This window comes from Caenorhabditis remanei, chromosome III, assembly GCF_010183535.1.
Source record: "Caenorhabditis remanei strain PX506 chromosome III, whole genome shotgun sequence".
NCBI classification, from domain to species: Eukaryota; Metazoa; Nematoda; class Chromadorea; order Rhabditida; family Rhabditidae; genus Caenorhabditis; species Caenorhabditis remanei.
This window is the reverse complement of record NC_071330.1, coordinates 5,518,479-5,533,331: the sequence shown is the minus strand read 5'-3', so window position 1 is coordinate 5,533,331 and position 14,853 is coordinate 5,518,479. Positions and strand designations below refer to the sequence as shown.

The window sequence follows — 14,853 nt, the reverse complement described above, 5'->3', positions numbered from 1 at the left end:
GTAAGTCATAGTTTTGTTCTCGACTGAAAATGACTTTAATTCCAGATGTTCTCGGGTCAATCTGACTCTATCTGTCACTTCGAAATGGAATATCTGTACGACATCAAAGAAGAACTAGAAGAATATGGAAGTCATCTTGGACTTGAGGTCGTGATGTTAGCTCCGAAACAGAATATGGATGATGTCATCTATCACTATCCGATTCCCAACTCGAAGGATTATTTGGAGTTTTCTTATCGATCAGAAGACGGGATGTTTGTTATCACGAAGAAACAGGATCTCAGTGGAAGGTACAGTACTGGCCATAATGAGACACTTGTATGTTTTACTTGAAAACTGTCTACTTTGTGAGAATGAGATGGTCTCCCTGATAGTATCACAATATCGATTGTTTATGGAGTGTATATATTACAAGTAGAGCTTCATTTTTGTAGTTGACAACTTTTTGTACGGGCACATCCTAAGAAGTTATCGTCAAAGTCTTTTCTCGCAATTGTTGCCTTTTTCAGTGCTAAAAGGTGAAATTTTTGAGCTGTTTACATTGAATGCCTGTAACTTTTTAGGATGTGCCTGTACAAAAAGGTTTCAACAACAAAAATGAAGCTCTACTTGTGTATTGTGATACTATCAGAGAGACCGTCTCATTCTCACAAAGTTGACTATTTTCAACTAAAAACTACAAGTGTCGCAATCTTCATGGCCAGTACTGAAAAACAATCAGTTTACCAACTTTTTTTGCAGTTCGAGAAGTAGTTTGGAAACGAAAGCTCTTGAAGTGTCCGGTTTGAGTGAAAATGACAGTGAATTGGTTGTCGAGAATTTAAATCCGAAAGAACGGTAACTTGGACACTCGATATCATTTTCATCAAGAACGTTTCTTTTCAGCTCAGAACCGAAGATTCTCGAATTCTCCGATTTGGCAGATGATGTCGTTGGACATATTCTCGAGAAGTTGGATCTAAAAGAGCAGTGAGATATTCAGAAGAGATGGAAACCCTCGAAACGCAATTTGTTTTCAGATTAACTGTCCGAAAAGTGTGCAAAAGACTCCGAAATATAGTCGATGGGCAGATAACTCCCGCTTACAAGTCTATCGATATTAGCTGTCAAGATTCTCGTATTTTGTGTGAATTTAATGATTACAAAATGGTTTATGCAGCCGAAGAATGGAATATTTCGAAAACTTTCAGTGATACGGGATTGCATAATGTTAGAACTAGACGAGGAAATTATTTTCTTGAGACTGTCGGCAATGAACTGAAAATCGCATTAAATAATCCGAAACTGCGATTGGAATACTTCCGATTCCAATACGTGGATACAGGAAGCTCTGAAAAGGAATTCAAAGCGATCAGAAGAAGTTACGAGGCTCTCAAATCAGTTTTTGAGTCACTCAAACATAAAATCAATGTCAAATCATGCTACCTGGAAGCAACTGAAATCGATGTCATTCTTGAAATTCTTCCATTTTTCAAACCAGGAACACTTGAACGAATCAATATTGAACGACATCGTCATCATGATTCCTGGGAACACGACGAGTGGGCGGAGAAAATCGATAATTTGACAAAGTTGGAACAATGGAAACAAGCGATTGAATTACACACTGCGTATGCATTCGATTACTTCAAAGCAGAACATTTCGCCCATGTCAAGACTGTCGGTGTTTACGATTTGGGGATTTTCCAGCCATCACTCGAGAAAATTCGAGATGTTAGTGACTGCTTTGTATTGTTTCAAACACCATTCCAATTTCAGATGTTCCTCTCAAAATCTGTCACTAGTTGTCGATTTATCACTAAATTTGGATTTGATATCGAAGAACTTGAATCTGCAGCAAGACGCTGTGGACTTTTGTTTTCGAATTTTGAGCCGATTCACGATCGAAACGGATTCTTCTATCATTATCCTATTCCTGATTCAACGGATTACATTGAATTCAAATTGATTCCCGGAATGGAAGAAGTGACTGTCACGAAGAGAAGTTTTATTGATATAAGGTAGAGACGATTGTTATTGTTAAAAATATATTTATTTAAATAAATCACTTATTTTCAGCTCAAACCGGAGAACTCCTGAATTCTCAGACTTGGGCGATGATCTCCTGAAATACATTATCGAGAGATCGGAGCTGGAAGAACAGTCAGTCAGACACTCAATAAAATCAGAATATATTTGAAACATTTTCAGATTGACACTTCGAAAAGTGTGCAAACGTCTTCGATTCATTGTCGATGAGAAGAGTATTCCTGCATATAAATCTGTTGTTATCAGTTGTCAGGATGCTCGTATTTATTGCCAATTCAACGACTACAAGATTGTTTATGCACCTGAGAAATGGATGACACCGAACGATGATGTTCAGTGTCAAAATGTCAAGATTATCAGAGGGAATGGATATAGAAATATTGCATTCAACGACCTGAATTATGTACTCTCAAATCCAAATCTTCAATTGGAATCTATCGAATTCGAGTACGGCAAGAAGAAAAGCTCTTTATCGATAATATCAAATATTGCCGATGTTAATTACAAAGCTGTCAAGTCTCTTCTCGAATCATTTTCTCACAAAATATCTGCCAAAAAGTGTAAAATCAGTACTACGGATGTCAATGTTATTCTGGATATTCTGCCACTTCTTCAACCAAAAACACTGAAACGAATCGAAATATGTCGAGCTGAAGGTGTTGGCGACACGTGGAATGATGGATCATTCAGAGAGAAAATCGATAAAATTACCAACTTGAAACAATGGAAACAAGCGGAAGAATTGTACGCAATACTCTCTTTTAGTCACTTTAAATCTCATCATTTCGCTCATTTCAAACATTTGGATGTTTACGAGAACACAATTGATCATGACTCTATTTATGCGGTTCGAGATGTGAGTGACTTAAGTTTTTTTTTTGAAATATTATTTGAATTTCAGATGTTTTCTACTAAATCATTCAAAGTCTCACAGTGTCATTACTATGTGAAAACTGGAATCGATATTGAAAAACTCGAATCGGAAGGAGGAATTATTGGAAAGAAAGTAGGCAGACGCGGTCGAAAAGGAGTCTTCCGTCATGTTTCGATTCCCGAATCTTCGGATTATCTGGAATTTCGTTTTCGATCTTATTGGGGAGATATGATTGTGACGAGAAAAATTGGAGTAGAACAACTGTATGTTTTCTTGTTAAACTGGTTTCAACTACTTTTAATGCTTTATTTTCAGCCCCAAACCGAAGAAACTGAAATTCGTCGATTTGACTGATGACATCGTTGGGAAAATTGTTGAGAATTTGAATCTGAAAGAGCGGTTAGTCTATAGAGCAAAATTCTTTGAGAAAAATAATTCTAAATTTCAGTTTAACTCTTCGAAAAGTCTCCAAACATCTCCGAAATGTTGTCGATGAACATATAATTGATTCATACTATGCGATTACTATTGGCTGCCACGATGATTATATTTATTGTGAATTCAACAATTACAAAGTCGTTTATGCAGCCAAGTATTGGAAGAAGCCACCGAATGGTTCTCAATGTGAAAATGCGACGGTTGTTGGTAGAAATGGATACAGAAGAATTGCTTGCAACGATCTGAAATATGTTCTCAGTAATCCGAATCTTGAATTATATTATTTCGGATTCGAATACAGAAAAGCTGCGAACGGATCGAATGGCGTCAGGAGTAACTACAAGCCTGTTAGAGCACTTCTCAAATCACTCGAACATAACATCGCTGCTGAGTTGTGTCGGATTGAAACGACTGATGTAGACGTCGTTCTGGATATTCTGCCACGTCTCGAACCAGGAACACTCGAATATATTCAAATATTTAAAATCGATTCTTCCGATGACGACCCATGGAATCATGATTTATCTGAAGAAGAAATCGATGTATTAACTAATTTGGAGCAATGGAAACAAGCTGTTTGGCTGTCTATTTTGAACATATTCTACTACTTCAAACCTCATCATCTTTCACATTTTGAACAAATCTTCATTGATGAGTTTAGTATTGATGGAGACGACGTTGTGAAAATTAGAAATGTTAGTTTAGAGGAGAAAATGTTTCTTCATTTTAAAACTGATCGAATTTCAGATGTTCCGCAGAAAGTCGTCCCGTTTGACGTGCTGTCATTTCGAATCCAGAACACAACTTAATACGGATGGACTCAAAATCGATGGAAAACTCATCGGAATCCCTGCTCCCAAAAACGGTCGACGTGGTTTCTTCCGTCATTATCATCTTCCCAAATCGAAGGATCTCTTAGAATTCAATTTCCGACCGAGTTACGGGAAGATGAGTGTCGAGAGAAAAGCCAGAGATTGATAATTGAAAATTTGTATAATTTCTTGTTTTATAATGTGAATGTGAATTAAAATGAATGCATGAGGGATATATCCAATTTATACGCATAGGGATTCAATAAATTCCAAATTTTTAGTAGGAATGCTAGGTGAGAGTTCGAAAATTTTGAAAGTTTTCTTTTCTTTTCAAAAATGGGTTTTTTTTCTGGCAACTTGGATAGAAACTGTATCCCATTTATCTCAGAAAACCAAACTGTCAGAAATGTGCCGCCTTAATCAAAACCAATACGAAAAGAAGTGTTCCAAATAATTTATCACCAATACATATTTTTTCATAGAAATTGTCACTTCGAACCAATTTTCACTTGTTGAGACTCTGAAGTAATCGACGCACTCATTTGGGCCTTCGACTGTTTTTTGATTGGTTCAACTGTTGTGAATGCAACTGATGCAAATGTTCGAGATAATGGTGGATCTTCAATTCTTTTTGGAGGTGGTGGACGCTCTTTTCTGAAAATGAGAACGTATCCAAGAGATGGGGGGCCCAACATACCTGTTGTACACCCATAACATTGTACTCGGTGGTTGACTCTTATCTCCACTTCCCGAATCTTTCTTCTCTCCTGTAGACTGATGAAGATGTGGGAATGTGACTTTCGGTGGTGCCAAATCTTTGGTATTATTCGTCCATTTGGCTTCGAATTCCTCCTGAAAAATAGATATTGATGTTAGCAGATTTGGTCCAAGTCGAGAGTGTTCTCAAAATTTCCCGAAACGTTTTTCTCGATGTTTAGTCGTTAAACTGTGACCTACGGTACCATGAAATAATATATACAATTCTTGTATTTTCAGTTGAAAATGTCTAAATTTGAGAGTGTGTCATGGTATCATTGATTGTAACACAAAGTGAATTTCAAATCGATTATACAGATCAAAAATAGGGCACTATTTTTGTAGTTGAAAACTTTTCATTGCGGGCACTCCTTGGTAAGTTACATATCGACAATGTAATTGCTCCCTCAAATTGACCGATTTCGGTGAAAAATGGTGCAATTTTTGTGTTGTCCCTTTAAAATGACCATAACTCTCTAGGTTGTGTCCGTACAGAAAAGTTGTCAACTACAAAAACTCTGCTCTTTTCTTGATCTGTATGATATACTGGGTATGACAATCAGTATTACCATGACACATTCCTAAAGTTGGACAAGTTCTATTGAAAATACTGAAATTGTGTATTATATTGTACAGTAAGAAGCCAAACATTGGAATCCTTTTACAGTAACACTAATTGATCTACTGTCGAAAAAATAAAGTTTCGACAAGGATTTTCAAAAAAAAAAATTTCGCGCGTTGAAACGCGCAAGCGCATGAAGTTGTGGGCGGGGCTTAAACTGCAAGCTTAATTAAGCGGCGCGATTCTAATTCCAGTTGTTTTTTCCAAATTAAGAACCGCGCCGCTTGCAGTTTAAGCTCCGCCCACAACTTCATGCGCTTGCGTGTTCCAGCCCGCGAAATTTTTTTGAAAATCCTTGTCGAAACTTTATTTTTTCGACAGTACTCACCAACTTCCTCTTTCCCTCTGCACTATGCTTGAATGCTTGCACATGACACGTACTAAAAAACGTATTCGATGTGACTCTCTTCAACTCTTTCTCTTTTGTTGGATCCGTCGGATCTACTCCAATCACTTTATCGATTGCCATCATTTTCTCCAACGAATCCCCTTTCGGATTGTAGGTCGTCGCCCGTTCCGGGAGTCCCCTCAGAAAACATTGAGCATCTTGAGAATGTTGAGCAATCAGTCCAGTGTGGGAAAGTAGTTTACACTTGGGAATCACGTCTTCATTTGTTCGATGAATCCAGAATGGGCGGTTGTTGATGAAGACATCTTCACGTTCACATCTTGCATTCTTCGAAACACGTTCAATCTCTTTTCGAGTTAAGATCTTTTTGAGATAAGAAGATGGGTCCGGAGTGAAATCAACTGGATTGTTCATATCATATTCTGGACTGACGTATGATTTGAACAACATTTCTTTTGTTCTGAAAATACAGTAAGATTCCGATGGAAATGATTTAAAAGAGGACAGCTCGGAATCTATGTTTCATTCAAGTTTGGGATTGTCATACAATACTGGCCATAAAGAATACGACACTTGCAGTTTTTAGTTGAAAATGATCAACTTTGTGAGTGTCACATGACCTCGCTGATTGTCTCACAAAGTAAGATATGTGTGAACCATACAGGTCAAAAGTGGATCTTCATTTTTCCAGTTGACTTTTTTTGTACGAGTACACACTAGTGAAGTTACAGTACATCAATGAAAAAGACTCAAAAATTTCTTCTTTTACACTGAAAAAGCAACAATTGCGAGAAGTAACTCTCTAGTGTGTACTCGTACAAAAAAGATGTCAACTACAAAAATAAAACTCTACTTGTGATCTGTATAGTCCACTAACAATCAATATTGTGAGACTATCAGGGAGGCCGTGTCACAGTCACAAAGTTGACTATTTTCAACTAAAAACTGCAAGTGTCGTTGGAAGCATGAAAAATAGGATGACTGAAGCTATTCAGAACAATGGAGGAGAGACCAGTTATTGAATTGTGCATTGTTTTTTTGTGTTTTTGAATAATCAATAATGTTTTGGAGCTCTTTTGAACTAGTCATATGCGTGAAAAATCGAAAAAATCGAGGGTGTCTTATCTTTTTTGGACGGCCAAACAAAGGGTTTTTTGAGGTCACGTGCTCAGAAATAGGTTTTTTTGTCTAAAAATTTGTTTGTGGGGGTTTTCAAAGATTCTGAATTGAACTGCATTCACAGTTTTTTCAGATCACATCCCATTTTCTCGGAACCTTCATTTTAGGGGGGTGTCTTAACATTATTGGACGCACTGTAGTCCCCCCGTTTGATGCATATTTTCTCCAATTCTTTCACTCACGGCTGCGCGACGTCATCCGATTTTCTCATCCAAGATTTGGTCTTATCGAAAATATTTTTGAAAAAGGACTTCTTTTTGGCAGGATTCCGTTTATCCACGGATGGTGGTCTCATAGAATCAAACTGTTTGTTATTGGCTCTTCCTTTTCTGGCAACATTTTCAGCCGACTTATCCAACTTCAGAGGGACATATGTAGACGCACGAGGGCTTGCAAGTGACTCTTTCTGAAACTTAGTTATGTGGAAACTGTAGATGTCTGATGGGAGACTAGTTTTGCAATGACTTGGGTTTCTAGGCCACCAGATGGAAAACTAGTTCATTACTCACCGATCCATTATTCAATTTCCTGCGTCTCCTTCTCTCATCCGACAACTGTAACTGTTGTTTTCTTCCACTATTCCGTCCACTTCCCTTCTGTTTTATCACTCTCTTTCTTCTCGCTCGTTTCGATCCTTCTTTCGTCGCCTTCTTTCTCTTCTCATCACTCTTATCATCTGTGGTTACTGTAACTGGTGTCGTCACTTTCTTCACCAAATCAGTATCACTATTCTGTGGTTCCACCGTCAGAATCCGAATCTCTGAATCTTGACACTCGGGTTCCTCGGTCTCTCGTTCTCCTGGTTCTCTTTCACGTGTGTCACGTGGCACGATGCCCCGATGTCCGTCTTCGTCTTTCTCTACCGACTGCTTCTCTACAGATGGTTTATCAAGTGACGGTTTCTCTTCATCTTCCCATGGCTTCTCTTCCATCTTGTCTACAATACCTTCGTCATCTTTCGAAATAGTAGCTTCCCGAGATGTCGTCTTCAGACGGCGACGACGTCGTTGTTTTGAGAATTTCGGACGGAGCACAGGTGGCAATTCGCTTCTTTCTCTCTGCTCTTTTTGGTCTTTTTGATCTTCCGCAGAACTGAAATATATCACTTAAAGTAATCCTATTTTTAGACACCCATCGTTCTTTTCTTTTCGATCGAAACTATTAGCACAAGACACGTCTTACAACCGCGCTCCACCGAAACCAAAGAAAGTTGTGTACGAAATTGAAAGACTCAGAGAAAACAAACATTTCTCAAGAGGATTTCGATAGAGCGCAGTTGTAAGAACTTTGCCGATTTAATGCTGAAAAGACGTGAGAAACGTTCTACACTTTGCCACGTGTCCTCCTACAGTACCCTCTCTCCACTCACTTGTTAATCGATGGTTTTCCATTCTGATCACTGCTATTTACGTCCATTTCGCTCTTTGTCAACTGGAAAAAAACATTCCGTGATTGTGGAGAATGGTGCTCCGGGACGTTTCAAAACCGCGACATTTAGCAACTTTGGTATTTTGCCACCAGACATTTCGAATCCATGACATGACAAAATCTAGCATATTCTCTTCAATTTTTGATGGATCGCGAAAATAATTTTAGTTTTCAGTGGGTTTCTTCACGTATAGAGCCGGAACGTCATGGTTTCAAAACGTCTGGTTTTGAAAAGTCCCGGAGCCGAAAACAGGGAGACTAACCTTTTCCGTTTGAGCAATCGAATGAACTTTTTTAAAAACTGAATTATTTTTTGAATTTTCCATGTTTTAGTGATCCTTATCTTATTATCTGATCAATCATCGTGTCGTGGAACAAGTCACGCGAAAATATAATTAATTTTGATGATCTCGTAATTAATTTTTTTCGTAATGGTTTCACTCAACAGGGTACTCAAACAGTTCCATTGATTTTATAAAATGTGTCAAAATAACAATTATTTTTATATGATTGTTGTCTGAAATCTGTGTATTGTCATTTAACGAGTTCGACTTCACAGCTTTATAAATATGACAACTCAACAGAACGAAAACAATTGAAAAAGTATGAGAATGGTGGACAACAATCCGAAATTTAAAAACCACCGCATTCGTCGCAGACAAGTTGCCAATTATATTCATATCTACGAATCATGGATATCATTTTGCACTTCCCGCAATTGCCGAGCTCAATGTCGACGGAAAACGAATCGAGGATCATATTCGAAACGCGTGCAGCTATTTTTCCGCCGATAATGGAAGAGATGCACGAGAAAAAAGTTCCCCATCTGACGGCGGATTCGTAGTAGTTGCCACCGGCAAGACTCATTTCTAAAACTGGAGCAAAGATAATTCTTCAGAACACTTTTTTCTATTACCTCTATGAAATGTCCATTCCGACAGAATCATTGCGGAGATGGAGACAATATAAGCATGGATAGTGTTTCTCCTCGTGTTGCGTAGCGAATCCTGGGAGGAGTTAACACTGATGAAGAAGATGGTGAAGAGAATTTGACCAAATAATACTAAACGAGAACACCCCATGGCATTACAAAATTCTGATACTATCCTTCCATACATATCCACAATACAAAGTTCTGAAAATTCGAGATTTTGTATTTAGAAACAGATTTTTTACTTTTTTTTGCGAAAAATCGAAATAATTTTCAAAAAATTCAAATTTTTGTGGGAAAAAAAGAGATTAAAAAGCGAAAAACGACGCTGTGAAAGTAGGAAAACGATAACACTCTGTAAGAAATCATACAAGTTTATCGAGAATGTAAGTGCTTAACAACGACCAATAGAGAGAAAACAAAACCAAGAGTTTGTGTAAAAAAAACAATAAAACTCTGTGAAAAACTGATTATTTGGTCATTCGAATAGTAAAGGGGCTCAGTCGGTAATACAAAACGTTATTTGATTGGGGGATCGAATAGAAATGAGTATAGTAATTGTCAGAGATTGATTCCAATTGGAGACTAATCGCAATGAACTCATCAATTACGAATTGTTCAGAATTAATTGTACAGGATACGAAGTTGGTCGATTCGGATGCAGCCTGGAAATTAAGATTTGATTTGAAGTTATATATAATGTAGGTATTATCACGACACGCTTCTAACAACCGCGCTCTACCCAACTGTAAGAACTGAGTTGAGTAACCATAGAAATTCGGTCACTAAGTAAATCATCTTTGAACAATGCAACAATTGCCGTCTGTCTACTCACATTTCTTAGCTTCAACAAGTCCTCCATTGAAATCGATTCGACTTCAACTTCGAATGTGTTCAAATGAAGAAATGGATCGATCGATATGATCGGTATATCCAATACTTTCACATGCTTCACTTGTTTCCATAAATCCATCGTAGACACTTCTTCCAAACTCATGAAACTGATCTCGTCGCCATCATTTGAATCAGAGGGCGCATAACATACAGTCAATTTATTCAGTGTTTTTGGTTCCAGACATTTCAAAATATTGATAACATATTCTTCATTTCCAAAATCTATTAAACAATACTCCACGTGGATTTGGTGATTCAATGAGTTGAGAATGTTAATCAACCGTTGTTCATACTCCAAATCAGTCAATCGAATAAGAAGAGAACTCAGTTGAAGTGCGGGATTTCTGAATGCAAATGCGAAATCATCGAATGCAATCTCCTCAAAATGATAGTTCACAATCACTTTTGTTTTATATTTCATCGGATGATATTGATTATTTGTATAAACTATACTTCGATCATTGAAATCGACGTAAATAGATTCATAGTTTTCATTTCGGATACTAATCGATTTGAATGCTGGTTTCTGTTGATCGACAATCATTCGAAGATCTCTTGACACTTTTCGAAGAGTCAATCTGAAATAATTCAAAAATTTTATTAGTTTAAGAGACAATTCAACTCACTTTGATTTTAAATCTCCGTATTCTACAACAATTCGGATAACATCGAACGGCAAATCACTGAATTTCAGATGTTTCGAGGCTGCTCTGAAAATATTTCGTTTTTTGTTGTTGTTTATGCATATTTATCAATTACTTCAATTCGAATTTATCATAAAAATACTCGAATACATCTCTATACATCATATTTTCACCGAGTGCATCTTTAATCTTTTCATAAGATCCTTTTTTTGAAATTTCCTCGACGAAATCGGAATGAATGCAAATTTCGGAGCAGTACTTTGGGAGTTTACTGAAATAAAATTAATTATAATCTGTGAAAATAAAGGAACTGTGAATAAACCGTCCATTTCTACTCAGATAATAATATTCTTTTGAATATTGATCGAATAAATATTTGAAATCTTCTGACGACAATATATTTCTTTCCACTGGCCATCTGCACACTTTTTTATAGTTTTCGTATGATTTTTCGACGGTTTTCCATTGATGAATATTATATAAAATGAGTGAATGCAGCTCTATTGGTGGAAGTGAAGGAGGCTCGAGCATTATCAGAGGTTCACTGGAATATAATTTTGTGATGGAAAATAGTGAAAATAATGCAGAAAAATGAGCGAAATTGTGATACGCCATCGATGAAATTTGGTTTTGTAGATATCCTTTCTCTACTGCTGAAATAGAAGAAAAAACAAATAGAAATAAGCGTTTCGGCGGAAAACCGATCAAACAAGTTGAATTCTTTGATTATAACAAGAATTTTTATGAAACAATAACAACAATAACACAGATGACAACAAAAAACAATTTAACTATACAGAATTACACATTTTTAGTTAATTTGAATCCATGTAGATGATCGAAAACCTTAACAGAAAGATTCGTGTTAGGAATATGGTGTATTCCCCAATCATCAGCATCCTGGAGATTCAATTCTCTCTCGATTGAGCCGGAGTCCATTCTTTCCTTCGTTGTAACAAAACAATATTCGAAATTTGACGACTTGGAGAGTGCCTGAAAACAGAGAATCGAGAAACTCGGAAACCAAAATTAGATGGTACTTACGCTAATCATTTTGGTAAGCATTTCCACTGAAATCGATGGAAGATGTGTTTCGAATGTGGTTAAATGGAAGAAATTTTCGATCGGCAACGAGAGCCTCCTTATGATTTCCACATGTTTTGCTCGCTTCCATTGATCCATCTGAACCACTTTTTCAAAAATCGATTGTCGATACAACATATTCGCTCTTTGATCAATCAATGGAAGTCCAAGATCGGACTCAATCGTCAACTTCTCAAGTGATCCAGGTCTCAAAATTCTCAAAATTTCAAGAATATATTCCTCTTTGAGCACTCCAATTGAGCAATGTTTCACGTGAATTTGAATACTTAATCTTTGAAGAACATCGGTCCAGGAGAAATTCGTTTGGAATCGAAAAAAGTTCAATCGAAGTTTCGGATGAATCAATGCATTAACCAGATCAGCGGGATCGATACGCACATATTTCTTGTTATGAATCATCGAAAGGGCTAATAGTCTCTTCCAAGGGGAATCAGTCGACATCAATGATTCTTTGTTAAAACAGACAAAGACATCATTGGCCATACACTTCACTTCAATTTCCGTGATTGGAGGTTTAATTCGATCGACAACAATTCGAAGTCCTTGTGAAACTTTTCGGAGTTTTACACTGAAAAAATTAGGATTTCGATTATATATCTCTGATGATATTAATGCTTACTGTGATCTTAAATCACATTTCTCTACAATTTTCACAACAATATCGATCGGCAATTTGGAGAATGTGACTTGATGTCTGAAAAAGTATAAAAATTAATCTGTCAGAGAATCTCTTAAACTCACTTCTGCCTTTCGAACTCTTTGTACCAATAACTATGAGATTTCTCATCAACATCACCGAACGCTTCACGTAAATCATTATATGATTTCTCCTGGGATTTTCCGTTGATGACGTCAGATTGAACACATCTTAGAATGTTTAAGAGACAATGTCTCGCTCAAGCCACCAGGCCTTGTTACACATAAACCAAAGTGATCCGTTTTGGCTGATTGTTTGATATGTTAGTACTCTAGAAATTCTAAGAATTTTATACCATACCAGATTAGGCTCCGCCCCCTTTGACCTACCGAAACGATTGATTGAACTTGAAAAATGAAAATTTTTCTTTCAAAAGATAGTATCAAAATCTCTTCAGAAATGAATTGCCAGCCTAATTTTGTGCATTTTACAAGATAACAACTTTTCTCTAGCTTTCCTGCTTCATATAGAAAAAAATCTTTTTTTGAAAATTTTCTCATTTTTTTCATGTTTTTTGGATTTTTCGGGTGATCGAAGTACTGTGGTCCGAAGTAAATTTATGATGATAAGAGACATATTTGTGTTGGCTATCTGAAACTACAACGACTTGTCCCAGATTCCACTGTCTAGGTGAGTTATGATCAAAAAAGTGACAAAATGTGATGCATTTTAACGTACCCCCCTCCATGGTAAAAAATGACTAGGTGACAAAAATTAAAAATATCTCTGATTCGAGTTATTCAGAGTTAGAATAATGCTCACACAACTTTTCAGACAATTCTGACCGTGTTTCAGTGAGCTACAGACACCTCCTCCATTTTTTCGAATCAAAAAGTTTGAGCTCTCGTAACTTTCCAGATCATAGCTCAAAATCTTAGAAACTTTAGGAAAATAGTGAAATATACTTTAACAACACAAGTAATTAGTTGAAAGTCAGTTTCTATCTTTTTGTTCAACTTTCGTTTCATTTTATATCTGCTAGCTTCATGGATCTACGAAAGTCAGCTATTCTGGCACATGAAAAACCAGAATTTTTCTTTGTAATCAATTTTCAGCCAATTATTTGGGTTTTTGAAGTACATTTCACTATTTTCCTGAAGTTTCTAAGATTTTGAGCTATGATCTGGAAAGTTACGAGAGCTCAAACTTTTTGATTCGAAAAAATGGAGGAGGTGTCTGTAGCTCACTGAAACACGGTCAGAATTGTCTGAAAAGTTGTGTGAGCATTATTCTAACTCTGAATAACTCGAATCAGAGATATTTTTAATTTTTGTCACCTAGTCATTTTTTACCATGGAGGGGGGTACGTTAAAATGCATCACATTTTGTCACTTTTTTGATCATAACTCACCTAGACAGTGGAATCTGGGACAAGTCGTTGTAGTTTCAGATAGCCAACACAAATATGTCTCTTATCATCATAAATTTACTTCGGACCACAGTACTTCGATCACCCGAAAAATCCAAAAAACATGAAAAAAATGAGAAAATTTTCAAAAAAAGATTTTTTTCTATATGAAGCAGGAAAGCTAGAGAAAAGTTGTTATCTTGTAAAATGCACAAAATAAGGCTGGCAATTCATTTCTGAAGAGATTTTGATACTATCTTTTGAAAGAAAAATTTTCATTTTTCAACTTCAATCGTTCGTTTCGGTAGGTAAAAGGGGGCGGAGCCTAATCTGGTATGGTATAAAATTCTTAGAATTCCTAGAGTACTAACATATCAAAAAATCAGCTGAAACAGATCACTTTGGTTTATGTGTAACATGACCTGTAGGCCTATGCTCGAGCCAGTCAGAGATTGTCTCTTAATTCCGAAAGTGATCTGAAAATGAAAAATTCAAAACTAATTCCATATAAATCTCACTTACCTTCCATCTATAATCCTATAATAGTTTTCTTTTGTAAAATGATCGAACCACCATTCGAAATCACTGAACGAGATGTTCTCTATTCCCAATGTGATACATAATTTTTCGAAACTTTCATAAGACTTCTCGACAGTTTTCCATTGACTAATATCATATAAAACCAATACGCGACGATCGATTGATAAATCCGTTGGAAATTCCCAATAAAAGTAGGTCATTTCTGAAAG

General features: G+C 36.6%; 3 protein-coding genes across 3 annotated transcripts; all 3 read right to left on the bottom strand.

The window, feature by feature from the left end:
- Window positions 1–4,640: 4,640 nt before the first annotated feature.
- GCK72_009241 (uncharacterized protein) lies at window positions 4,641–8,474 on the bottom strand (the record flags this gene model as incomplete). The annotated part of the gene is made up of 6 exons (XM_053727284.1): window positions 4,641–4,806; window positions 4,850–5,004; window positions 5,859–6,339; window positions 7,241–7,464; window positions 7,568–8,150; window positions 8,428–8,474. 6 exons carry the CDS (start codon window positions 8,472–8,474, stop codon window positions 4,641–4,643), a joined length of 1,656 nt encoding a protein of 551 aa, XP_053586861.1.
- Window positions 8,475–9,119: 645 nt separating this feature from the next.
- On the bottom strand, window positions 9,120–11,486 carry GCK72_009240 (uncharacterized protein; the record flags this gene model as incomplete). Its single annotated transcript, XM_053727283.1, has 7 exons — window positions 9,120–9,355; window positions 9,403–9,621; window positions 10,004–10,082; window positions 10,253–10,889; window positions 10,938–11,021; window positions 11,071–11,226; window positions 11,278–11,486. 7 exons carry the CDS (start codon window positions 11,484–11,486, stop codon window positions 9,120–9,122), a joined length of 1,620 nt encoding a protein of 539 aa, XP_053586860.1.
- A 270-nt stretch (window positions 11,487–11,756) lies between these two features.
- On the bottom strand, window positions 11,757–14,844 carry GCK72_009239 (uncharacterized protein; the record flags this gene model as incomplete). The annotated part of the gene is made up of 5 exons (XM_053727282.1): window positions 11,757–11,948; window positions 12,000–12,627; window positions 12,679–12,753; window positions 12,801–12,926; window positions 14,627–14,844. 5 exons carry the CDS (start codon window positions 14,842–14,844, stop codon window positions 11,757–11,759), a joined length of 1,239 nt encoding a protein of 412 aa, XP_053586859.1.
- Between the last annotated feature and the right edge of the window lie 9 nt (window positions 14,845–14,853).